The sequence below is a fragment of the Oncorhynchus gorbuscha genome, linkage group LG15 (genome assembly GCF_021184085.1).
Source record: "Oncorhynchus gorbuscha isolate QuinsamMale2020 ecotype Even-year linkage group LG15, OgorEven_v1.0, whole genome shotgun sequence".
Classification (NCBI taxonomy): domain Eukaryota; kingdom Metazoa; phylum Chordata; class Actinopteri; order Salmoniformes; family Salmonidae; genus Oncorhynchus; species Oncorhynchus gorbuscha.
In genome coordinates, this window is record NC_060187.1 from 40280746 (window position 1) to 40306337 (window position 25592).

The 25592-nt window shown below is 41.6% G+C and overlaps 1 protein-coding gene across 5 annotated transcripts in view; it reads left to right on the forward strand.

Moving 5' to 3' along the window:
- The window catches only part of LOC123997113 (protein strawberry notch homolog 2-like), a 119805-nt gene that overhangs the window by 5970 nt on the left and 88243 nt on the right, over window positions 1-25592 (forward strand). The window contains exons 2-4 of one of the 5 annotated variants that reach the window (XM_046301173.1): window positions 1368-1435; window positions 2537-2667; window positions 24055-24259. In XM_046301173.1, the coding sequence (XP_046157129.1) occupies window positions 24149-24259 (111 nt within the window). In that variant the 5' untranslated portion in view covers window positions 1368-1435; window positions 2537-2667; window positions 24055-24148. Of the gene's footprint in view, window positions 1-1367; window positions 1436-2536; window positions 2668-14930; window positions 14979-24054; window positions 24260-25592 lie in introns of all 5 variants that reach the window. The other 4 variants (XM_046301175.1, XM_046301174.1, XM_046301176.1 and 1 more) reach the window with 4 other exon arrangements.

The window sequence follows — 25592 nt, forward strand, 5'->3', positions numbered from 1 at the left end:
CAAAAAATATTTTGGTTATTTAACTAGGGATGCATGATATATCGGTAACATATCGGAATCGGCAGATATTAGCTAAAAATGCCAACCTCGCCATCGGCCGACGTTAAAAACCGATGTCAACGCTACCGTGCATATCTATATAACGTAGGTACATGGCGTAATGACGCCACGTAAAATGTTGCGCTGCACGTGCAACACAGCATTCCTAACCTAGCTCACTATTTTTCAGATGTTGCCCTACCAGAGTTTCACGACATGCATACTATGGAATGTTTAGGTCTTTGTGTGTCAAAAAGATACAGTAGCACTGTCAAATCTGTACAAAAAAAGTCTGCAAACAAGCAAACCCTGGACACAAACAATGTGTTTACGATAATGCATTGGTAATAAAGCATAATTTGTTTGACTGCAACTTCTGGGGGTAGCTAGCTCTAGTTTGCTACCTAGCTTGCACCAATACAACCAGCCTGAACAATAACCAGTAGAAACTGCAGTCATTTTCACTATTCTTAGCAATGATTTAGGAATCCTTGTAAGTATTAGCAAGGTTGCCACTTGTTGTTCGCCTATTGAACTTCAGTTCATGAAAATAAATAGCAAGCCTGCAGCTTAATTAACCCTGTTGCCCAAAGCTAATGTTGTAAGCAGCCAGCTAGCTTCATCTGACCAGTGAGGCTCGACTGGACCGGGATATGTGTTGTGAAGCTAGCCACAATAAGGGCTAGGCACAATAGTGGCATTTGCCTTTAAAATACAAGTGTAATTTTATTTTATTTCACCTTTATTTAACCAGGTAGGCTAGTTGAGAACAAGTTCTCATTTGCAACTGCGACCTGGCCAAGATAAAGCATAGCAGTGTGAACAGACAACAGAGTTACACATGGAGTAAACAATTAACAAGTCAATAACACAGTAGAAAAAAGGGGTAGTCTATATACAATGTGTGCAAAAGGCATGAGGTAGGCGAATAATTACAATTTTGCAGATTAGCACTGAGTGATAAATGATCAGATGGTCATGTACAGGTAGAGATATTGGTGTGCAGAAAAGTAAATAAATAAAAACACTATAAAAACAGTATGGGAATGAGGTAGGTGAAAATGGATGGGCTATTTACCAATAGACTATGTACAGCAGCAGTGATCGGTTAGCTGCTCAGATAGCTGATGTTTGAAGTTGGTGAGAGAGATAAGTCTCCAACTTCAGCGATTTTTGCAATTCGTTCCAGTCACAGGCAGCAGAGTACTGGCAATTGACAGTGATGCAAATGAATACAAATAATATAATTATGCTGTACTTTTATTTTGAAGGCTAACCGTGAAGTCCACTTGTGGCTAATCCTTTTTTTTTTTAATTGACACTCAAAGGCCCCAACGCCGTTCCATAGAAATCCAGTTTGAGAATGAAATGACTCAACAACGAAACGGCACAGCAAGTAAGTGAAAGATATAGGTTTTGATTGTTTTACTGGTATTGGGGACATACGTAAATGCCAACAAAATAACTTGTTTGTGTGTGTGTAACCTTTATTTAACTAGGCAAGTCAGTTAATAAAGAACAAAATCTTATTTACAATGATGGCGCTGGGCCAATTGTGCGCCACCCTATGGGTCTCCCAATCACGGCCGGATGTGATACAGCCTGGGTTCGAACCAGGGACTGTTGGTACGCCTCTTGCACTGAGATGCAGTGCCTTAGACCGCGTGTGTGTTAACTATTTAACTGTCTAGAATGCTTAAAAGGCAGCTAAAATTAAATATCTGTTATCGTGTTTTTTGGCATCGGACAAAAATGTAATATTGGTGCATCACTATTATTAACCATTAGTTTGCCGGGAATATTGACAAATGCGTCTGTTGAATACCTAAATCCAGGTTAGCTAAACTTGAAGTATAAATATTAGCTGGCTACTCACTAGCACGTGGGCTTGTGATTGAGAGATCTATAATGCCTCCTACATTATTAGTGAATGTGCATTATGCATTGTTCTGTTTACATTTGTAACAAAAAAGGCGTTTTTATAGACAGCGCTGAAAGCCATATCAGTGATTATTGCAACAACAAAAAAAGCAAGTACAGAACAAATTTTTATTAAAATAATTACATTATTAGTGACTCATAGTTGTGGAAGGCATATATTCATTCTAGGTATAATTCCACAAGCTCTGTATTCATATGTATTGCCGACTGTTTTAAATGCAGTGTATTTGACCTTTAATTGTACAACAAAGCTTATTTGGAGTGACCATTAATAAATCAAGATATGTATCGTAAATCACCCAGAAGTTTGAAAAAAAATGGACATGAGTTTTATGACATATAGCCCAGCCCTAATGTGTGCCATGCTAAGTCCTTATTGATGTGGACTCAAGGAACTTGAAGCTCTCGATCCACTCTGTGGATAGGGGCGTGCTCTCCCCTCTTTCTCTTATAGTCCACGATCAGCTCCTTGGTCTTACGGACATTGGTCTTACTAACATTGAGGGAGAAATTGTTGTCCTGGCACCACACTGCTAAGTCTCTGACCTCCTCCCAGTAGGCTGACACATCGCCGTCGGTGATCAGGCGTACAACTGTTGTCGTCAGATGGTGTTGGAGTTGTTCGTGGCCACCCAGGTGTTGATGTGTGTCATGACCAGCGTTTCAAAGCACTTCATACTTACAAATGTGAGTACTACAGGGCGATAGTCATTTTGGCAGGGTACCTTGGAGTTCTTGGGAACAGTGATAATGGTGGCCAGTTTGAAACATGTTGGGATTACAGACGGGGACAAGGAGAGATTGAAAAGGTCTGTGAAGTCACTTGCCAGCTGGTTTGTTAATGCTTTGAGAACGCACCCTAGTATTCCCGCTGGCACGGAGACCTTGTTGATTGTTAACCTGTTTAAATGTTTTGCTTACATTGGCCATGGAGAGTGAGATCATCCAGTCCAAAACAGGGTCTTTCACGCAAGCCACACTGTTATATTCCTTGAGACAAGCATAAAGGGCTTTTAGCTTGTTTGGTAGTTCTGGCTGGCAGTTGAGATAGGGTAAGAGGGTCTTTCTCTGGATTCCTTGGAGGTACAAGTAAGGGTAATTGCCCATGAAGTACTCAAATGACCATTCTCTCACAAATCTGTAGCCACTTAACACAGTTTTATTCCCCCAGCAGAGTACAATTGCCACAGTTACTTTTCTGCTTGCAGGATAGTCAGGGAAAATGCTAACCTTGACACAGGTTGCCATGGCTACTTTTCCAATTAATTTGTTTCCCCTTGTGAGGGATGCTATTTACTGATTGTGAAGTGAATGATATGCTGTGTTGCTGAACTTCCTGACTATCCAGTGACATGGTCACTGGCTTTGCTGTTGTGAATGTCTAGCCACCTCGCTCTCTTTCCCCACGGCCACTGGATCTTAATGGCAGCAGACAAGCTGTTTAACTATTGGAGTGTAATGCAGGAATAGGCCTACTGAGTGAAAACCACAAGCTTCCGCCCTCTCTTCTCTAGGGCGGCAGTGTACCCCAGAGCTCGATCAATAGGCACCGGTTCTCTTCATGATGGCGCATTGACATGTCATTTAAAAAAAATTATACTCCATTGTTCCTCTTTTGGCATGTCCTGTGAAACAGCGGTGTTGATGAAATGGATCATGCATGAAGAATAAATGCAAAATGTTGACTTTGTATTGAAGATGCAAACAAACTAACATTTAGGCTGTCTTCCAGAGGATGTTTATAAATGTGCTATAACCGAAATCTTAATGGTTGTTGATGCCTTGTTGCTAGGCTGAGTGAGTTGAGCCACAGTCTTGCTCCCGGTCACTGCCCCAGAGTGCGCTCCGAAGGGCACAAGGCTCTGTTGTTGTCGAGCGCAGGCAGGAGTAGCAGAAGGGAAGGAGAGCAGGGTGAGCTTTGCTGTGATTTAATGCACCCAAACAGCCCGACATGGACTTTTTGTGCTTCTCCACTCCAGCCGGAGCTAGTGATCAATTTCATTTATGACCTCTGGGCTGATTCGAGCAAGAGGGAAAAATGTAGAGTTGAGGAGGGAGGAGTCGGGGTTGTGTAATGGGTTTGACTGTTCCAGCCGTTCCTGGAATCTGGCCTTCATTAGGTAATGGTCCATGTATTAAACATGAACTTGATCTGGCAAAGCCATGGCTTTTGGAGCTAAAAGGGGTATACTGTTCCTACTACAGAGTCAAGACACCAAGCCTTTTCTGGTTGGCTATGTCCTATGTGTGTGTCGGCCACATGAGCCATTCTGAAGATGATTAAAATGCTGGAGAGCGTGCTCAATGTGGTGCCTTGCAGTAGGTTGTGGAAAGCTGAGGAGTATGTCAACATCCTTCTCTGAAAAGCAAACATTATAATTTCACCACGGGACTGATTCAGGAAGGAAATATGAGGGAAGTATTAACCACATTGATGGATGAAGATGAATAACATATGTGTCATTGTCCAAGCTAGCCTAGATTGTGGGCAGTGACATTTTAAGATGTCTATTTTAACACATACCCAACAACAAATAAGGTATTTATGAAGTACCTGGAAATGTAGCCATAGCATGAGGAGTATTTGCATTCATAAATAACAAAACATGCCTTGTAGTTTTGCATCTACGCAGGGCATTCCCATGAGTGCCTACAGAAATAGATGATTGCAAATTAGCTGCCATTTCTCATTCTCTCTCATCAATGATGTGTGTAAAAACTGCAGAGCGAAGGGGCTGTTTTCATTAGTAGTTAATTTATGGAGAACGATTAGTGTAGTACTGCTGGTGCAGAGGATTGTAATTATTGTGTGGATGGTTTGTCAACTCGCTCAGATCTGCATATGTACTTTAGCATACTTGTCTGCGTGATGACAGACACTGGGGGAATTGTCTTAATCACATACAGATCTGAAACCAGGCTAATGTAATGCTACTGTATGTGACATAAGCACTCTTCTGTGACCTGGTGAAAAAGGAGCTTAACTCTTTTACTCCTCTCCCAGGCGATGGATTCCTTGTGGCAGTGGTGGAAAAAGTACTTAATTGTCATACTTGAGTAAAAGTAAAGATGCCTTAATAGAAAATGACTTAAGTAAAAGTCACCCAGTAAAATACTACTAAAGTAAAAGTATTTGGTTTTAAGTATATTTAAATATCAAAAGTAAATGGAATTGCTAAAATGTACTTAAGTATCAAAAGTAGAAGTATAAATCATTTAACTTCCGTATATTAAGCAACTCAGACGGCACACTCCCAATACTCAGACATAATTTACAACCAAAGCATTTATGTTTAGTGTTTTGTCAAAAATATAAATATTAAAGTACAGATGTAAAGTACAAATATTTAACTTTACACCACTGCCTGGAGTGAACATTCTCAGGAGATTCTTGTTTGACTTGAAGATTATCTCCAACTCACTTTTAACCACACCTCGGGTTTAGCTCACCTATGTAGGAGAAAATGTAATACACTACATGACCAAAAGTATGCTCGTCGGACATCTCATTCCAAAATCATGAGCATTAATATGGAGTTGGTCCACCTTTGCTGCTTTATCAGCCACCACTCTTCTGGGAGGCTTTCCACTAGTTGTTGGAACATTGCTGCAGGGACCTTCTTCCATTCAGTCACAACAGCATTCGTGAGGTCAGGCCCTGATGTTGGCGGGTTAGACCTGGCTCGGAGTCGGTGTTCCAATTAATCCCAAAGGTGTTCGATGGGGTTGAGGTCAGGGCTCTGTGCAGGCAAGTCAAGTTCTTCCTCACCGATCTTGACAAACAATTTCTGTATGGACCTCACTTTGCACGGGGGTATTGTCCTGCTGAAATAGGAAAGGGCCTTCCCCAAACTGTTGCCACATAGTTGGAAGCACATAATCGTCTAGAATATCATTGTATGCTGTAGAGTAAATTTTTCCCTTCACTTGAACTAAGGGGCTGAGCCTGAACCATGAAAAACAGCCCCAAACAGCTGTTATTCCTCCACCAAACTTTACAGTTGCACTATGCATTTGGGCAGGTAGCGTTTACCGCCAAACCTACATTCGTCTGTCGGACTGCCAGATGGTGAAGCGCGATTCATAACTCCAGAGAACGTGTTTCCGCTGCTCCAGAATCCTATGGCGTCGAGCTTTACACCACTCCACCCGATGCTTTGCATTGCGAATTGTGAACTTGTGTGTGGCTGCTCAGCCATAGAAACCCATTTCATGATGCACCCGGCGAACAGTATTTGTGCTGACTTTGCTTCCAGAGGCAGTTTGGAACTCTGTAGTGAGTGTTGCAACCAAGGACAGACCATTTTTACGTGCTTCAGCACTCTGTGGTCCCGTTCTGTGAGCTTGTGTGGCCTACCACTTTGCTTCTGAGCCGTTGTTGCTCCTCTGTGTCTCCACTTCACAATAACAGCACTTACAGTGGGCTGGGGCAACTCTAACAGGGCAGAAATTTGAGTAACTAACTTGTTGGAAAGGTGGTGTTCTACTGCCTAAGTTTGTCAATGTAGATTGCATGGCTGTTTGCTTGATTTTATACACCTGTCAGCAACGTGTGTGGCTGAAATAGCAGAATCCACTCCATTAGAAGGGGTGTCCACATTCTTTTGTATAGTGTATTTAGTTTTGTGGTGACCGCTTCAACAATCCCTTTTAAGAGGATGAATTCCATTAGCAGAGGAAAACATTTTAGGGTGGACCTCTTGGAAGATAATACAGCAAGAAATCTTGAAATGCTGTCATGTCTGTAGATGCTTTTCTGTGTGTCCGGAAGGGATTGCTCTGTGCAATGTTGTCATAGATCAAGCTCTGGCTGAGGCTTCATTCAACAGGAGCGGAACAGAAACCAGATGAGTCCCCTTAACACCTGTCCACTGTAGGAAGCGGCTATCTTGAAAGCAAAAATACCCAGTCAGACTGGCACCGGATGTGCTGAGCTTAACATTGTGATAGTTGTGTGTTTTGGAATTGGGTGTAGAATGTGATGGATAGAGACTTGTAGGTGTTGCTGCTTGCAAAATCCACACATGCTAGCTAGTCTAAACCAAACAAAATAATTTACAATGGAGTACAGATACAGAATGCAGGGAGTGGTCTGGGGGCTTGAAGATTGGCCTTGCAGCCAGGATGAATAACATATTGTGTAGCTTTTAGTCCACCCCCAGCTTTCCCATCTCTTTCAGTAGTTAGTCGTTCCAGCCACTCTTCCTCAGCCTCTGTCTACAGCCAAGCCATGTCCCCAGAGCACTCCAAATGTCATAGGTGGTGACCAATTCTCTTGCCTTGCCCTGTCAAGCGTCAATACAAAGCAGTAGCTGTATTAGATATTTGCCTTTCACATAAATATTTGTATCTGTCTTTATTCCACAGATAAGGCACAAATATTAGAATGAACTGATCCGTCATTTGCAGTCATCTATTTATATTTTTCAATGGTTGCCTGAAGAGGGCGGTCTACAAGCTGCTCATCATTGTCTAAAGTCAAGACTTGAGAGAGAGAGAGTAGGCATCATGGCCTAAAATTAACACCCGTCAAATGCGACCTTATTCTAAAATGGATTAAGTAACCCCAAAAAATCCTCAGCTATCTACACACAATAGCCCATAATGACAAAGCGGCCAACTCTAGGAAGAGTCTTGGTAGTTCTAAACTTCTTCATTTTAAGAATGATGGAGGCCACTGTGTTCTTGGGAACCCCCAATGCTGCAGAAATGTTTTGCTACCCTTCCCCAGATCTGTGCCTGGACACAATCCTGTCTCAGAGCTCCATGCACTTTCAACTGTGGGACGTTATATACAGTTGAAGCCAGAAGGTTACATACCGTAGCCATTTACATTTAAATTCCTGACATTTAATCCTAGTAAAAATTCCCTGTTTTAGGTCTGTTAGGATCACCACTGCATTTTAAGAATGTGAAATGTCAATAGTATTACAGAGTGATTTATTTCAGCTTTTATTTCTTTCATCACATTCCCAGTGGGTCTGAAGTTTACATACACACAAGTAGTATTATCATTTGGTAGCATTGCCTTTAAATTGTTTAACTTAGGTAAAATGTTTCAGGTAGCCTTCCACAAGCTTCCCACAATAAGTTGGGTGAATTTTTGCCCATTCCTCCTGACAGAGCTGGTGTAATTGAGTCAGGTTTGTAGGCCTCTTTGCTCGCACACGGTTTTTCAGTTCTGCCCACAAATTTTCGATAGGATTCAGGTCATGGCCACTCCAATACCTTGACTTTGTTGTCCTTAAGCCATTTTGCCACAACTTTGGAAATATGCTTGGGTCATTGTCCATTTGGAAGACCCATTTCCTTCCTGACTGATGTTGCTTCAATATATCCACATAATTTTCCTTACTCATGATGCCATCTATTTTGTGAAATGCACCACTCCCTCTTGCAGCAAAACACCCCCACAACATGATGCTGCCACCCCCGTGCTTCACAGTTGGGATGGTGTTCTTTGGCTTGCAAGCATCCCCCTTTTTCCTCCAAACATAACGATGGTCATTATGGCCAAACAGTTCTATTTTTGTTTCGTCAGACCAGAGGACATTTCTCCAAAAAGTATGGTCTTTGTCCCCATGTACAGTTGCAAACCGTAGTCTAGTTTTTTTATGGTGGTTTTGGAGCAGTGGCTTCTTCCTTGCCGAGTGGCCTTTCAGGTTATGACGATATAGGACTCATTTTACTGTGGATATAGATGCCTGTGTATCTGTTTCCTCCAGTCCTTTGCTGTTGTTCTAGGATTGATTGCACTTTTCGCACCAAAGTACGTTCATCTCTAGGAGACAGAACACGTCTCCTTCCTGAGCAGTATGACGGCTGCGTAGTCGAATGGTGTTTATACTTGCATACTATTGTTTGTACAGATGAACGTGGTATCTTCAGACATTTGGAAATTGCTCCCAAGGATGAACCAGACTTGTGGAGGTCTACCCATTTTTTTTTTATCTGAAGTCTTGGCTGATTTATTTAGATTTCCCATGATGTCAAGCAGAGGCACTGGGTTTGAAGGTATGCTATGAAATACATCCACAGGTACACCTCCAATTGACTCAAATTATGTCAATTAGGAAATCAGAAGCTTCTAAAGCCATGACACCATTTTCTGGAATTTTCCAAGCTGTTTAAAGGCACAATCAACTTAGTGTATGTAAACTTCTGACCCACTGGAATTGTGATACAGTGAAATAATCTGTCTGTAAACAATTGTTGGAAAAATCACTTGTGTCATGCACAAAGTAGATGTGCTAACAAACTTGCCAAAACTATAGTTTGTTAACAAGACATTTGTGGAGTGGTTGAAAAACGAGTTTTAAATGACACCAGTCTATGTGTATGTAAACTTCCGCCTTCAACTGTAGAAAGGTGTGCCTTTCCAAATCATATCCAATCAATTTAATTTACCTCAGGTGGACTCGAAGTTGTAGAATCATTAACGAGGATCAATGGAAACAGGATGCACCTTATGCTCAATTTAAGGTATCAGAGCAAGAGGTCTGAATACTTATGTAAATAGGGTATTTCTGTTAAGGTTTTTATACATTTGGAAAATATTTCTATAAACCTGATCACTTTGTCCTTATGGGGTATTGTGAGTAGATTGAGGATTAAAAAAAAGTATTATATTTTATAATAAGGCTGTAATAACAATGTGGATAATCTCAAGGTGTCTGAATACTTTCTGATTGCACTGTATTTGTTCTCTTGTTTTGACAGTGTCAAATGTATTTTCTCCCAATTAGATTAGACACCAACTTTTTATATGGAAAAAATAAACCTCACAAAGTGAGAAAAATCTTAGTGTGTGATGGCAGTCATGTTGGACTTCACAACTTTGAACCTATTCTTAAAGATTTGTTTGATACTTTAAGGACCGAAACAGCTTTTCGTTTACAATGCCAAAATCTTATTTTCAATACATTTGGTGGCTTAAGTTTCCTTTAGCGGGGCCCTTATGACGCTGAAAAACGTACTGTTAAGATGGTGATTTCCACAAACAAATGCTTAGTTTTTGGCTCCTTCTATACAAACATAATTGGTATAGTTGCAGTTGAAACATATAGCCAATCCATTTTGTATTGAATAACAGTGTAATTTACATGATTGTTTCAGTAAGAAAACATTGTCGTAATGAACAGCTAGCGCGTGCTTGTTATAACAAGCTCTCATTGGTGGGTGTAAAGTGTTTGTTTACATGGCCTTTGACTGTTGTAATTAGAGGTTGATTATGATTTTTCAACGCCGATAACAAGAACGATTTTTATTGGAGGGCCAAAAAAAAGCAGATACCAATTAATCTGCCGATTTTAAATAAAATAAAATTTAATGTGTTTTTGTAATGAAAATTACAACAATACTGAATGAACACTTATTTTAACTTAATATAATACATCAATTTAGTCTCAAATAAATAATAAAACATGTTCAATTTGATTGAAATAATGCAAAAACAAAGTGTTGGAGAAGAAAGTAAAAGTGCAATATGTGCCATGTAAGAAAGCTAACGTTTAAGTTCCTTGCTCAGAACATGAGAACATATGAAAGCTGGTGGTTCCTTTTAACATGAGTCTTCAATATTCCCAGGAAAGAAGTTTTAGGTTGTAGTTATTATAGGACTATTTCTCTCTATATGATTTGTATTTCCTATACCTTTGACTATTGGATGTTCTTATAGGCACTTCAGTATTGCCAGTGTAACAGCATAGCTTCCATCCCTCTCCTCGCTCCTACTTGGGCTCAAACCAGGAACACATCGACAACAGCCACCCTCAAAGCAGCGTTACCCATGCAGAGTAAGGGGAACAACCACTCCAAGTCCCAGAGCGAGTGATGTTTGAAACGCTATTAACTAGCTAGCAATTTCACATCAGTTACACCAGCCTAATCTCGGAAGTTGATAGGCTTGAAATCATAAACTGCGCAATGCTTGAAGCCCAGGGAAGAGCTGCTGGCTAAACACACTAAAGTGCTGTTTGAATGAATGCTTACGAGCCTGCTGGTGCCTACCATCGCTCAATCAGACTGCTCTATGAAATCATAGACTTAATTATAACATAATAAAACACAGAAATACGAGCCTTGGGTCATTAATATGGTCGAATCCGGAAACTATCATCTCGGAACCGTTACGTATTTTATCTAACGGGTGGCATCAATAAGTCTAAATATTCCTGTTATATTGCACAACCTTCAATGTTATGTCATAATTACGTAAAATTCTGGCAAATTAGTTCGCAAAGAGCCAGACTGCCCAAACTGTTGCATATACTCTACGTGCAATGAACACAAGTGACATAATTTCACCTGGTTAATATTGCCTGCTAACCTGGATTTCTTTTTAGCTAAATATGCAGGTTTAAAAATGTATACTTCTGTGTATTGATTTTAAGAAAGGCATTAATGATTGTTTATAGTTAGGTACACGTTGGAGCAACTCCGGTCCTTTTTCGCGAATGCGCACCGCATCGATTGTATGCAACGCAGGATACACTAGATGAACTAGTAATCTCATCAACCATGTGTAGTTATAACTAGTGATTGTTTTTTCTAAGATGAGGTTAATGCTAGCTAGCAACTTACCTTGGCTTCTATCTGCATTCGCGTAACAGGTAGGCTCCTTGTGATGCAGGTGGTTAGAGCGTTGGACTAGTTAACTGTAAGGTTGCAAGATTGAATCCCTGAGCTGACCAGGTAAAAATCTGTCGTTCTGCCCCTGAACCCACCGTTCCTAGGCAGTCATTGAAAATAAGAATGTGTTCTTAACTTCTCTAGGGTAGTCGACAGCATTTGGAATTTGGATGAAAACTCAGGCCCAGAAGATAGGATGTGCATATAATTAGCAGATTTGGATAGAAATAAATGAATATATGAATATAAACATCGTTTGACATGATTCTATGAACTTTACGGATACAATTTGGATTTTTCATCTGCCTGTTGTGACTGCGTTTGAGCCTGTGGATTACTGAAGAAAATGCGCAAACAAAACAGGTTTTTGGATATAAAGAGATACTTTATCGAACAAAAGGAACATTCATTGAATAAATGTCTTAGTGCAACCATATGAAGATCATCAAAGGTGTTAGTGATTCATTTTATCTCCATTTCTGACTTGTGTGACTCTTCCACTTGGCTGTTAACTGTTTAATGATTTATCTGCTGGGCGATGTTCTCAAATAATTGTAAGGTATGCTTTCACCGTAAAGCATTTTTGAAATCTAATGTGATTGTGAGAGAACTGTTATATGATGATCGTTAATGAAAAACACCAGTTATAATCCGAGGTAGGGGGTGTGGAGGGAGGAGTTGTAGCCTGGAAGGAGGCTGGATTCTCTGGGTTAGCTGAGAGACAATGCTTTCCTTTTCTAATGAGGTGGTGTTCCAGCCCTGGGAGATGGGCTCTGTAGAGTCCACAAGCCTGTTTACCCAGCCATTACACACACTCCCTCTGCAGTCTTAACGAGTGCTGTTAACCTCTTAGGTCGACCCGACATGCAGGCGTCCCATCTAGACATCTGGAAATGCAAATGCGCTACGCTAAATGCTAATAGCACTCGTTAAAACTCAAACGTTCATTAAAACACACATGCAGGGTACTGAATTAAAGCTACACTCGTTGTGAATCCAGCCAACAAGTCAGATTTATAAAATGCTTTTCGGCGAAAGCATGAGAAGCTATTATCTGATAGCATGCAACACCCCTAAAGACCCGCAGGGGACGTAAACAAAATAATTAGCAAGGTCGGCGCTAAACAAAATGCAGAAATAAAATATAAAACATTCATTACCTTTGACGATCTTCTTTGTTGGCACTCCTAGATGTCCCATAAACATCACTAGTGGGTCTTTTTTTCCGATTAAATCGGTCCATATATAGCCTAGATATCGATCTATGAAGACTGTGTGATCAAGAAAAAAAACAGCGTTTTATAACGCAACGTCATTTTTTTAAATGAAAAAAGTCGACGATAAACTTTTACCAAAACACTTCGAAATACTTTTGTAATGCAACTTTAGGTATTAGTAAACGTTAATAATCGATCAAATTGATCACGAGGCGATGTATATTCTATAGCTCTAAGTCTTGAAATAATGTCCGGATAAATACTCAACCAAAATATCCGGTCGGAGACCGGAAGAAATGGGCTGTCTCTTCTTCGTTTGACCAAGAAACAAAGCCTAGGCAATTGACAAGACTGGTGACATCGTGTGGAAGCTGTAGGAATTGCAATCTCGGGCTCCAGGTAATGTGGTTTCCATTCAACAATACATTCAAGTGGCGCATTAATATATTTTCCAATTTTCAGTGATAAGATTTTCCTGCGCTGTTTGATGAAATGCACGTTCTGTTATAGTCACAGCCGTGATTTAACCAGTTTTAGAAACGTCTGAGTGTTTTCTATCCACACACGAATCATATGCATGTACTATATTCCTGGCATGAGTAGCAGGGCGCTGAAATGTTGCGCGATTTTTAACAGAATGTTCGAAAAAGTAGGAGGTAGGATCAACAGGTTAAGGTGACTGTATTACCACCACACGGGCAGTCAAGAGGCATGACCACAGTCAAATTCCGTGTGAGTGCTGAGTCACGGAAACTAGACTTCTCCTAAACTGTGCTCTGATGCCGCTGGTGGTCATAAGTAGCCTACCAAACTTTAACTCATGGCTAGCTGCTAATGGCGGGGTACTCAAAGCTCTATTGTCCCTCTAATCCAAGGCTCTCCAACCCTGTTCCCGAAGAGCTACCATCCTTCAGGTTTTTCACTCAAACCATAATCCAGTGCACCAGACTTTAATAATTAGTTGGTTGATAAGTTGAATCCGTTTAGTTACAACTGGGGTTGGAGTGAACCTACAGGAGGGTAGCTCTCCAGGAACAGGGTTGGAGAGCCCTGCTCTAATCAGTCTGACATCAATGCATGTGCAACTTTAAAAAAACTAAGTATAGCCTATAGACCTGGAACAGGGTTGGAGAGCCCATAGCGTACAGTTCTTAAAGCTCAGACACACCGGTAGCACTTTTAAAGTTTGCCTGCCGACAGTACTTTGAATGCTGACACTGTTCAGAGGTGCTATCTTGTTTGTGTTCAAAAAGCTTGGAAGTCGTCAGCCACCCAGCCTTGTTAAAATACTCCAAACCAGAAGGTGGCAGTAGTGTTTGGCAATGCATAGCCGTGAGTGTTGCGTATGATCTGGATTTCTATCTGCGTTAATATGGCTTTTTTTCTAGAAAGCCCTTGTTGATAGTAGCAAGATGGCCACAACTTGATGACTACCTAGCAAGATGACGAAAAACAATTAAACTTACTCCATCGTCCTGTATTGCCAGCCCATTGCCCAATATTTAGCGAGCTAGCTAACATTAGCACATAGTGCCATGTCCTTAGCTAGCTAACTCAGGCAGCTGTTTCATGGAAACTAGATAATACAAATATATGTCAATAGTAGCTACAGTGGTTAGCTAGCTTGGAGGAAGTATTTAGTGTTGTGTGCATTGTCTGTGGACTTAGCTAACTACCATCCCATAGCCTACCATCCCATAGCCTACATTGCATATAAAATGTGACTGGTTCCCTGCTTAAAATCTTGAATAAAAATGTGGCTCTCCATGGGGGGGGTCGTGCTCTGACTGGCTCAAAGTAAGCCTGTTGGCCACTGAAGAGCTCAAATTCTAGACTCTAGACGAAATGATAAAAACATAATGTACCCATCCTATCTTGAGTCAGGGTAATTGTAATGGTGTTTCTAATTATGTTAAATTCTACAGGAATGATGGAACATCTGACTGTGTAGCATGATTAATATTTGAATGGCTGCAGAAACTCTTAACAATACAGGCTCATAAAACACCATTTGTTTCTATATCCCTCCGCTTTGATAGCGCTGCAGATTTGGTTACTCAGTCAGTTGATTAATTTTTCTTTGTCTTTTTCTCCCGTACCGAGCCACCCGCAGATCCTCTCTGTGCGTCCGTGCCGCTCCATGGAAATGGCGTGAGTTGAAAAGAGCCTGATAAATAATTCACACTGTTTTGAATGACTGCTGAGTTTCCCAGGGAAGTAACTTGTTCCTTTTATGAATTTTTCATCACTTGGATAATTAATCCAGCATAGCAAGCCAGGCCATCATAACCACCAACATACATACTTGTTTAATATAATGTAGCGTTGCTTTGTAATTAGATTAAAATGGGAGGACATTTAATGGGCAGAAATTTGCAGTGAGTGACTTTGATGTAGGTTGGAAGAAGTTTCATCAATGGCGAGGTCTGAGATGGTAACTCGGCGCAACAGGAACTGATGTAAAAGGTTTGGTCTGTTCAGTCTTGCAAGTGTGTGTGTGTGTGTGTGTGTGTGTGTGTGTGTCACCGTGTCTGTCATGATTCCCTGATGTTTAGAGCGTTGTTAATGAAGATGAAGCGGGCCGTTCATTAAAGGATTTACTCGGTGTGCCTTAAGCAGGATTAATGCCAGGCCTGTGAGCGAGGGAAGACTAAACAAGTGTTTTTAAAGATTGAGGGATCACATGGGAGGGGTGGAGGCCTGTCAACAGGCTGGCAGAGATGGCAGGCTTATACTGAGGCATGTTCACATGTTTAGCTTCTATCCGGGGTCCTTGGGATGTCCCTCCCCTAAACCCTAACCTTAATCCTTAACCGTTATCTAACTGCTTTCAATTTAAACGTTAACCTCTTAAAGCTAGAGGGCAGAATTTTCACTTTTGGATAAATAGCGTGCCCGATTTCAACTTCCTGCTACTCATGCCAAGAATATAAGATATGCATATTATTCATAGATTTGGATAGAAAACACTGAAGTTTCTAAAACTGTTTGAATCATGTCTGTGAGTATAACAGAACTTATGTAGCAGGCAAAACCCCGAGGACTAACTGTTCAGATTTTTTATATTTTTTCCCCATCTCTGTTCACTACATTGTCTTTGCCATTGGATATTTAATAGGAACCAATTTTCAGTTCCTACCACTTCCACACAATGTCGCCAGTCTTTGGAATATGGTTGAGGTTATTCCTTTGTGCATTGAAGAAGTAGGCCAACTCGGAACTGGGGACACGTTTGTGAGTTGCGCAAGACATGAAAAGCAGAGCTGGTTTCTTTTCATTCATGTATTGAATACAGATTGCCCAGTCTACAATTTGATTGATTAACGTTTAAAAATACCTCGCGTTGTATTACAAAAGTAGTTTGAAATATTTTGGCAAAGTTTATAGGCAACTTTTGAAATATTTTGTAGTGACGTTGTGTTTTTGTAAGCTGTTTTTTTCTGGATCAAACGCACTTTAGAAATTGACATTTTCGATATATATGGACGGAATTAATCGAACAAAAGAACCAATTGTGATGTTTATGGGACATATTGGAAGAAAAAAGAAGCTCGTCAAAGGTAATGCATATTTTATATTTTATTTCAGCGTTTCGTGTAGCGCCTGCTACGCTAGCTCCTTTGTTTACTGCTGCTGCAGATGGGTGCAGGCTATCAGATAATAGCTTTTTATGCTTTCACCGAAAGCATTAAAAAAATCTGACATGTTGGCTGGATTCACAACAAGTGTAGCCTTAATTGAGTATTTTACATGTGTGAATTAATGAAAATTTGAATTTTATAGCATTTTATTTGAATCTGGTGCTCTGCATTTCCCCTGGCAACTGGCCAGTTGAGATGCTAGTGTCTCCCCTATCCATAAGAGGTTTTAATGGGGTGATGTCAGAGTTGGGACGTCCCAAGGACCGTTTTTTTCCCATTGTTCCCTTACCACAGATGGAATAGGGAGCCAAGCGCTAAAATGGTGGCGAAAGAAATGGCAGCAGTTTTATGGACGCCTAACCAATTGTGCTATTATGTGGGGTTTTTCCCCACTTCATTTGTGACTTATTTTGTACGTAATGTTTCTGCCACTATCTTACGGCAACAAAAGAGCTTCTGGATATCAGGACAGTGATCACTCACCTCAGATTTTTTCTTCAACAAGCAGGAAGCACAGGACATACTGCGAACACTCGACAAGGCCGACATACCCATTTATTAGCAAGAGAAAGAGAAGCAGGTACAGAGGACACAGAGCTGGGTGCCTCATAAGAATCCGGAGAAGGCAAGTGGGAAAACTGCCGTTATGTCAATATTACTCGCCAACGTATAATCATTGGACAATAAATTGGACGTGGTATGATCAAGAATATCCTACCAACGGGACCAAAAACCGTAACATCTTATGTTTCACGGAATCGTGTCCGAATGATGACATGGATATTCAGCTGGCAGGACCGGCTAGATAGAACCACAAACTCCGTTAAGATTTGGGGGGGTCTGCATGTTTGTAAACAACTGCTGGTGCACGAAATCTAAGGAAGTCTAGATTTTGCTCTCCTGAAGTAGAGCATCTTATGAGAAATTGCAGACCACACTATTTGCCAATAGTTTATCTATACTTATCGTGGCTGTTTATTTACCACCACAGTGACTACGTACATAGATTACAGGCAACATTCGCACTGAGCTAAAGGGTAGAGCTGCCGCTTTCAATGAGTGGTACTCTAACCCGGAGGCTTGTAAAAAAATCCTGCTATGCCCTCCGAACCATCAAACAGGCAACGCGTCAACACAGGGCTAAATTCGAATCGTACTACACCGGCTCCGACGCTCGTCTTATGTGGCAGGGCTCGCAAACTATTACAGACAACAAAGGGAAGCACAGCCTCGAGCTTGCCCAGTGACACGAGCCTACCAGATGCGCTAAATCACTTCCGCGCTCGCTTTCGAGGCAAGCAACACTGAGGCATGCATGAGAGCTGTCCCGGATGTCTGTGTGATCACGCTCTCCGTAGCCGATGTGAGTAAGATCTTTAAACGGGTCAATGTTCACAAGGCCGCGGGGCCAGACGGATTACCAGGATGTGTACTCCGGGCATGTGCTGACCAACTGAAAAGTGTCTTCTCTGACATCTTCAACATGTCCCTGATTAAGTCTGTAATACCAACATGTTTCAAGCAGATCACCATAGTCCCTGTGCCCAAGAACACGAAGGAAACCTGCCTAAATGACTACAGACCCGTAGTACTCACGTCCGTAGCCATGAAGTGTTTTGAAAGGTTGGTAATGGCTCACAGCACCATTATCCCAGAAACCCTAGACCCACTCCAGTTTGCATGCCGCCCTAACAGTTCCACAGATGATGCTGCAATCTCTATTGCTCTCCACACTGCCCTTTCCCACCTGGACAAAAGGAACACCAGTCTTTCTCTTCTGGTTAGAGCCAGTTTGCGCTGTTCTGTGACTGGAGTAGTACACAGCGTTGTACGAGATCTTCAGTTTATTGGCAATTTCTCGCATGGAATAGCCTTCATTTCTCAGAACAAGAATCGCCTGACGAGTTTCAGAAGAAAGTTCTTTGTTTCTGGAATCGAACCCACAAATACTGATGCTCCAGATTCTCAACTAGTGTAAAGGCGGACAGTTTTATTGCTTCTTTAATCAGTACAACAGTTTTCAGCTATGCTAACATAATTGCAAAAGGGTTTTCTAATGATCAATTAGTCTTTAAAATTATACTTTTGGATTTGCTAACACAACGTGCCATTGGAACACAGGAGTGATGGTTGCTGTTATTTGTCACATACACATGGTTAGCAGATGTTAATGCGAGTGTAGCGAAATGCAGTAATAACCAACGAGTAATCTAACCTAACAATTCCACAACTACTACCTTATACACACAAGGGATAAATAATATGTACATAAAGATATATGAATGAGTGATGGTACAGAACGGCATAGGCAAGATACAGTAGATGGTATAGAGTACAGTATATACATATGATATGAGTAATGTAGGGTATGTAATCAAAGTGGCATAGTTTAAAGTGGCTAGTGATACATGTATTACATTAAGATGCAGTAGATGATAGAGTACAGTATATACATATGAGATGAGTAATGTAGGGTATGTAAACATAAGTGGCATTGTTTAAAGTGGCTAGTGATTAATTTGACATTTATTTCCATCAATTTCCATTATTAAAGTGGCTGGAGTTGAGTCAGTGTGTTGGCAGCAGTCACTCAATGTTAGTGGTGGCTGTTTAACAGTCTGATTGCCTTGAGATAGACGCTGTTTTTCAGTCTCTCGGCCCCTGCTTTGATGCACCTGTACTGACCTCGCCTTCTGGATGATAGCAGAGGGAAAAGCATGTGACTCGGGTGGTTGTTGTCCTTGATGATCTTTATGGGCTTCCTACGACCAAAAAAAAGCTTTTCTTTCAAAAACAAGGACATTTTTAAGTGACCCCAAACCTTTGAACGGTAGTCTGTGTTTATATTATACTTTTACCCCATTTTTATGTTTCATGGATATTTTAAAAAAAGCCTTTAACACTAAAATAGGCCTATACTTTGGTTTTTGTCTGAAATGTATACTCACACAAGTATTCAAATACTAATGTCGCTTTTGAATATTTGAATAAATGTGCACATCCCTAACCCATTTGAGATGGGAAAAGGCCCAGATGGTAACCCTCTATACCCATCCTAGACCTGGCTGTGGACTCAGCCCTGCCCTGACCTAGGCTTGGGGGTAGCACCCCCACAGAGGGAAGAGGCTCTTGTTCCCCTTCTGTCTAGAAGGATGGTGGTCCTCATGAGCCCTTAGCTGTGATTTAGCAGATTAAGGGAGTCACACTTTCCTGGATGACTTCCATGTCCTGCAGCTGGCAGGCCCTGAGTGACTTGTCAGAATGAGAGACGGCCTGGCCTTAACCCCTGCCTGCCTGGCTGGCTGGCGCTCACAGCAGCATGGGGAAACTGGGATGTTAACAGGTTGTTCATATTCACTATTTGAAATATGACGTAATATAGGCCTAACTTGTAATTCCTCTTGATAGCTCCGGTCCTCTTAAAGGGCTTGTGAGGTCTTTTCATCGAGGCTTGATTTTTAAGATGATGGGACATTAAATAATCCGCACCTCACCTCCTTGTTTTATAACATGCCAGGCCACCCAAGAGAAAGGCTGAGGGGGGAGGGACGCTGGCCCAACCAGTCACCAACCTCTGAAGCAATTAAGAGATTACTCACTCCTGTGACTGTGTTTTGAAATATACCCCCCCCCCTTTCTCTACCAAAAAACAACTCTACACTAGGCTTTAAATCACTTAATACAAAGGTTAGCATTACTGTGTAACTGATAATAGGGCTGGCACAATTACCGTATAACAGACAGTTATGGATGAAGACCGTCATTTGTTGTGTGTGGAAGAAAAAGCAGACTGAAGATGGGACAGCCGGTCATTCGTGTGGTTGAGTCCGATTCTGCTGTAACATGCCTTGTTTCCACAGTGCGCTTAGGATCATATTGATTAGATCACTATCACTACCTGATCAAAATTTGTTGTCTCCACATGATTTCCTGGTCCAATATGAACACATTTTTTTTAAAGGTCCAATCCACCTTTTTTATTATTATTTTTTCTCTATATCAAAGCAATTCTGGGTAACATTAAGTACCTTACTGTTATTTGTTTTCAAATAAAATGGCCAAAAATACATTTTACAAGCAAGAATTTTCACTAGGACTGTCTGCAAGGGGTTTGAGTGGGGAGGGGAAAACTTACATTTTTCTGTTATTGGCAGAGTGGTTTGGAACTTTCTTATTGGCCTATTAACTAATTCACTGCATGGTGATGTCACTATGGAAGGCCCAAACGTCCTTCCACCAAAACAGGCTGAAATTTCAGGCGGTGTATTCACAGCCAACCAGAATTTGTTTTTCCCCACAAAAGGGATTTTATTACAGAAATACTCATCAGTTTCATCAGCTGTCTGTGTGGCTGGTCTCAGATGATTGTGCAGGTGAAGAAGCCGGATGTGGAGGTCCTGTGTTGGCGTGGTTGTGAGGTTGGACATACTGCCAAATTCTCTAAAAATGACTTTGGAGGCGGCTTATGGTAAAGAAATTAAGATTAATTTATCTGGCAACAGCTCTGGTGAACATTCTTTCAGTCAGCATGCCAATTGCATGCACCCTCAACTGGAGACATCTGTGACATTGTGTTGTGTGATACAACTGCACATTTTAGTGGCCTTTTATTGTCCCCAGCACAAGGCGTACCTGTGTTTTGATCATGCTGTTTAATCAGCTTCTTGATATGCCACACCTGTCAGGTGGATGAATTATCTTGCAAAAGGAGAAATGCTCACCAACAGGATGTTATCAATTTTGTGAACAAAAGTTTTGTGCAACAATTTGCGTGTTGCGTTTATATTTTTGTTCAGTGTAGAACGCTTGTGGATTTATATTAAGAAGCAAAGTGGAAATCGTTGTCACGAACATCGTATTACATCTGACCATACAGAAGAAGTGAATGGCACAACAAATGCTTGTGACTCTGCGGTCAAGCAACAACGACTGCTCTCCTTGAGTGACGTGGCAAGACTCTCTCTCTCCCTCAGTGGCAGGGAGTTTTTTCCCCCCCTTTTTTGCAGTAATGACAATGGGGCTTGCAGGAAAAGGATCACTATCTACTGTCCTGGAACACAGTGGGCTGCTAAAGATGGAAACCTTTCGGTTGCTAGGAGACATGAACTGCCATCATTGGCATGGTGATATGGTTGGATCCACTGGAGAAAATGCGGGAGGAGCGAAAAGGGCCCAGGGATGTTGGGATTGGTTCCCAGTGCTTCAGAGATGGGGAGTGTGAGAATAAAGGAGGGAGCTGAAGAGAGTGATTGGCTGAGTTTTAATAATGAAGTACTTTTTGTTGTTTCTTACACTGATGAAGTTAGCGCCTGCCTGTGTTTTGGGCTAATTTTCATTCTCCTTCACACCACTCTCATACAAACGCATGCATGTTCCTCTTAGGTTTGTGTGACTATACACCTACACCAAATATGATTTCCAAAGGGTTTTGATTGGAAATAAGACGGTGAGTAGGCGTCGCAGTCACTGGGCATTCCAGGTTGCCTATTACAACGCTGCATCACTTACACAGAACCCAAACCGGCTGCGGTCGTGCTCCATCGTGCAGAAATGTATTTTGTCCCCCTACACCAAACTCGATACGCAGGTTAAAATATCAAAACAAACTGAACCAATGACATTAATTTGGGGACAGGTCAAAAAGCATTAAACATGTATGGCAATTTGGCTAGTTAACGTGCACTTGCTGGCTAATATGTCATATTTAGCTAGCTTGCTGTTGCTAGCTAATTTGTCCTGGGATATACTTTCATAATATTACCAGGACAACCGGCAAAACAGTTAGTCTTTCAATCACCCACGTGGGTATAACCAATGAGGGGATGGCACGTGGGTACCTGCTTCTATAAATCAATGAGATGGGAGAGGCAGGACTTGCAGCGCGATCTGCGTCAGAAATAGGAATGACTTCTCTTTTAGCCCTTGGCAACGCAGACGCCCGTTGGCGCACGTGAGCAGTGTGGGTGCAATAATTTAATAACATGGATGGATTTCTACATTTATTTTTGCAACACTCGCACGCGATGTGTCCTGTCTGGTCAGCATGTTAGGCCGTGGCTACAGATAGAGATTCCGCCAACGACCAGCATCCACCTCCGGAAACCTCTCCTTCTCAAAGTTAAGGATACAGATCACGCTCTGCACCTGTGTTATTTTACACACACATTCATTGTAACGTAGCTGCTGTTCACACTCACCATCCATTCATGTTTCGTTCTTTACTCACCCTCTTCTGAATCATGACGTAGCCTGTCTATACCTCGTATTTCTGAACAGCTGAAATAAACATTGCGGCTGTTTGAACGAACATTCCAAAACATAAATATTATGAAGGCTACAACCCTCTGTCTGTTGTATCGGATATTGCAGTTGCACAAGCTGGACGCAGTCCCTACACAAGACAATCAGCGTTTTGTGTGGTGATGTAGGTTAATATTCATAGTTGCTGCCATATTGTAGTTCCTGAAAAATGAACAGACTGCGTGTTTGTCTTGCTGTGTTCCACCCCTGGGCAGCTGAAAGCTATAGGCAGCCATGCGTGTATCTGGACCGATTAAAAAGTCTGACAATGGGAGAGTTCATCCACACTTCTCTGCCAATAACATTAAATTGTGCTTATGCTCAGTTTTAGAACTGAGTTTTTGCTCAGTTTTAGAAACTTCAGAGTGTTTTCTACTAATAATATGCATATCTTATCTTCTGGGGATGAGTAGCAGGCAGTTGAATTTGGGCATGCATTTCATCCAGACGTGAAAATACTGCCCCCCGTCACCAAGAAAATAGAGCCATGGCTACATAGAATACTCTGCCACCCCAGGTAACTCAAGCCAACAATAAAAACAGATTAAAATAAAATAACACTATGGCACAACTGGGACTGTGAAGAGGCAGCCATTATTTCTATATATTTTTGTATTGTAATTTGCGCTGTATTGTGCTATGTAAGTGGGTGGCCATTCACACGCATTGGAACTGCTCATATTGCAGGAGCCATTACCTATTTCTGAAGCGTGAGGCAGGATATTATGTAGTTTTATTTATTTTATTTGTTTTGTTACCAGTTTAGACCCCAGGAAGAGTGGTCACTGCCTTGGCAACAGCTAATTGGGGATCCCAATAAAATACTAAATAATACTATCTAAATTTGTCATGGTCGAATTACCGACTGGTGGGTCCCCATGGATTTTCGATAGTCTGTCAGATATCGTATTAAAAACTTAAACATTTATCTCCGTCCCATTCCAAATGTGTGGTATTGCAGGAAAATACAAACTAGAGCTTGGAATTTCACTTAGGGCCCCCAAAAGTCTAGAGCCAGTCTCTTACTGCATGTGTGGGTATGCATGTGGGTACGCAGGCCCTCGAGCCACTGTGACACCTGTGATGAGTTCAGATCTTTTGTGGCCTCCACCCTTTCAAAGTTGCAAAAACCTGGTGTATGCTGTTGATTCAAAACTGCAAGAGAGGTTTTAGGCAATTATACAGTTTCTGACCATACTACTGTGAGAAAAACACATGGACATGCTTCTGTGTAAAAACTGCCATTAGAATATGACTAATTTGACTTGAACCCCATGTCTCTCCAGGTGATGGAATGTGCTGGGCATTAGTAGGAGCGCTGTAGGACACAGCCAGCATACGTAAGTGAAGGTCAGGGGTCATGTGTCAGCCTGCAGCCTGATGCCCACACTCCCGTCACCCTCACTGGCCATGGACGGGGAGAACTACCTGCACCCAGAGGGGCCGCAGCTGGACAGCAGCATGTTCGAAGTGGCCTCTTCCAATATGGAGGTACGTCATGTGCACGCACCCACACACACACACAACACGTATACACATCCACCTATTTGGTAATCTCAAAAGTTCCAGGAAAATGTGGCAACATAATATGCTAATAATAAATGGCTGCACAGTGTGCCAATATTATTCCAGCAAATGTGGCCCCATAATATAGGCTTAATATAGGAGGGCTTAATATACAATATCAGAGGGCTTAATATACAATGTATTCAGACCTCACCCCCTTTTCCACATTTTGTTATGTTACAGCTTTATTCTAACATTGATTAAAATAAAATAAAAACACACAATAATACCCCACGATGACAAAGTGAAAACAGATTTTCAGATTTTTTCCCCCCAATTTATATTAAAGAAACAAACACATTTACTTAAGTATTCAGACCCTTTGCTATGAGACTCGGAATTGGGCTCAGGTGCATCCTGTTTCCATTGATCATCCTTGATGTTTCTACAACTTGATTGGAGTCCACCTGTGGTAAATTCAATTGATTTGGATATGATTTGGAAAGGCATACATCTGTCTATAAAAGGTCACACAGTTGACAGAGCAAAAACCAAGCCATGGAATTGTCTGTAGAGCTCCGAGACAGGGCTGTATCGAGTCACCGGTCTGGGGAATGGTACAATATTAATTCTGCAGCATTGAAGGTCCCCATGACCACAGTGGCCTCCATCTTTCTTAAATTGAAGAAGTTTAGAACCACCAAGACTTATCCTAGAGCTGGCCAAACTGAGCAATCGGGTGAGAAGGTCTTTGGTCAGTGAGGTGACCAAGAACCCGATGGTCACTCTGACAGCTACAGAGTTCCACTGTGGAAATGGGACAACCTTCCAGAAGGACAACCATCTGTGCAGCACTCCACCAATCAGGCCTTTTATGGTAGAGTGCCTAGAGGGTAGCCACTTTTCAGCGGCAGGGACTGGGAGACTAGTCAGGATCGAGGGGAAAGATGAATGGAGTAGAGATCCTTGGTGAAAACCTGCTCCGGACCTCAGACTGGGGCAAAGGTTCACCTTCCAACAGGACAATGACCCTAAGCACATAGCCAAGAAAATGCAGGAGTGACTTCGGGACAAGTCTCAATGTCCTTGAGTGGCCCAGCCAGAGCCCGGACGTTCTAAAAACCTGTTTTTGCTTTGTCATTATGGGGTATTGTGTGTAGGTTTAATCCATTTCAAAATAAGGCTGAAACGTAACAAAATGTTTAAATAGTCTAGTGATCTGAATACTTTCAAAATGCACTGTAAATACTATGCACGTCAGTCTCTCTTGGCTACGAGTTGGAGAGACTTGACTGCATCACTTATTTTTTACAAGTAA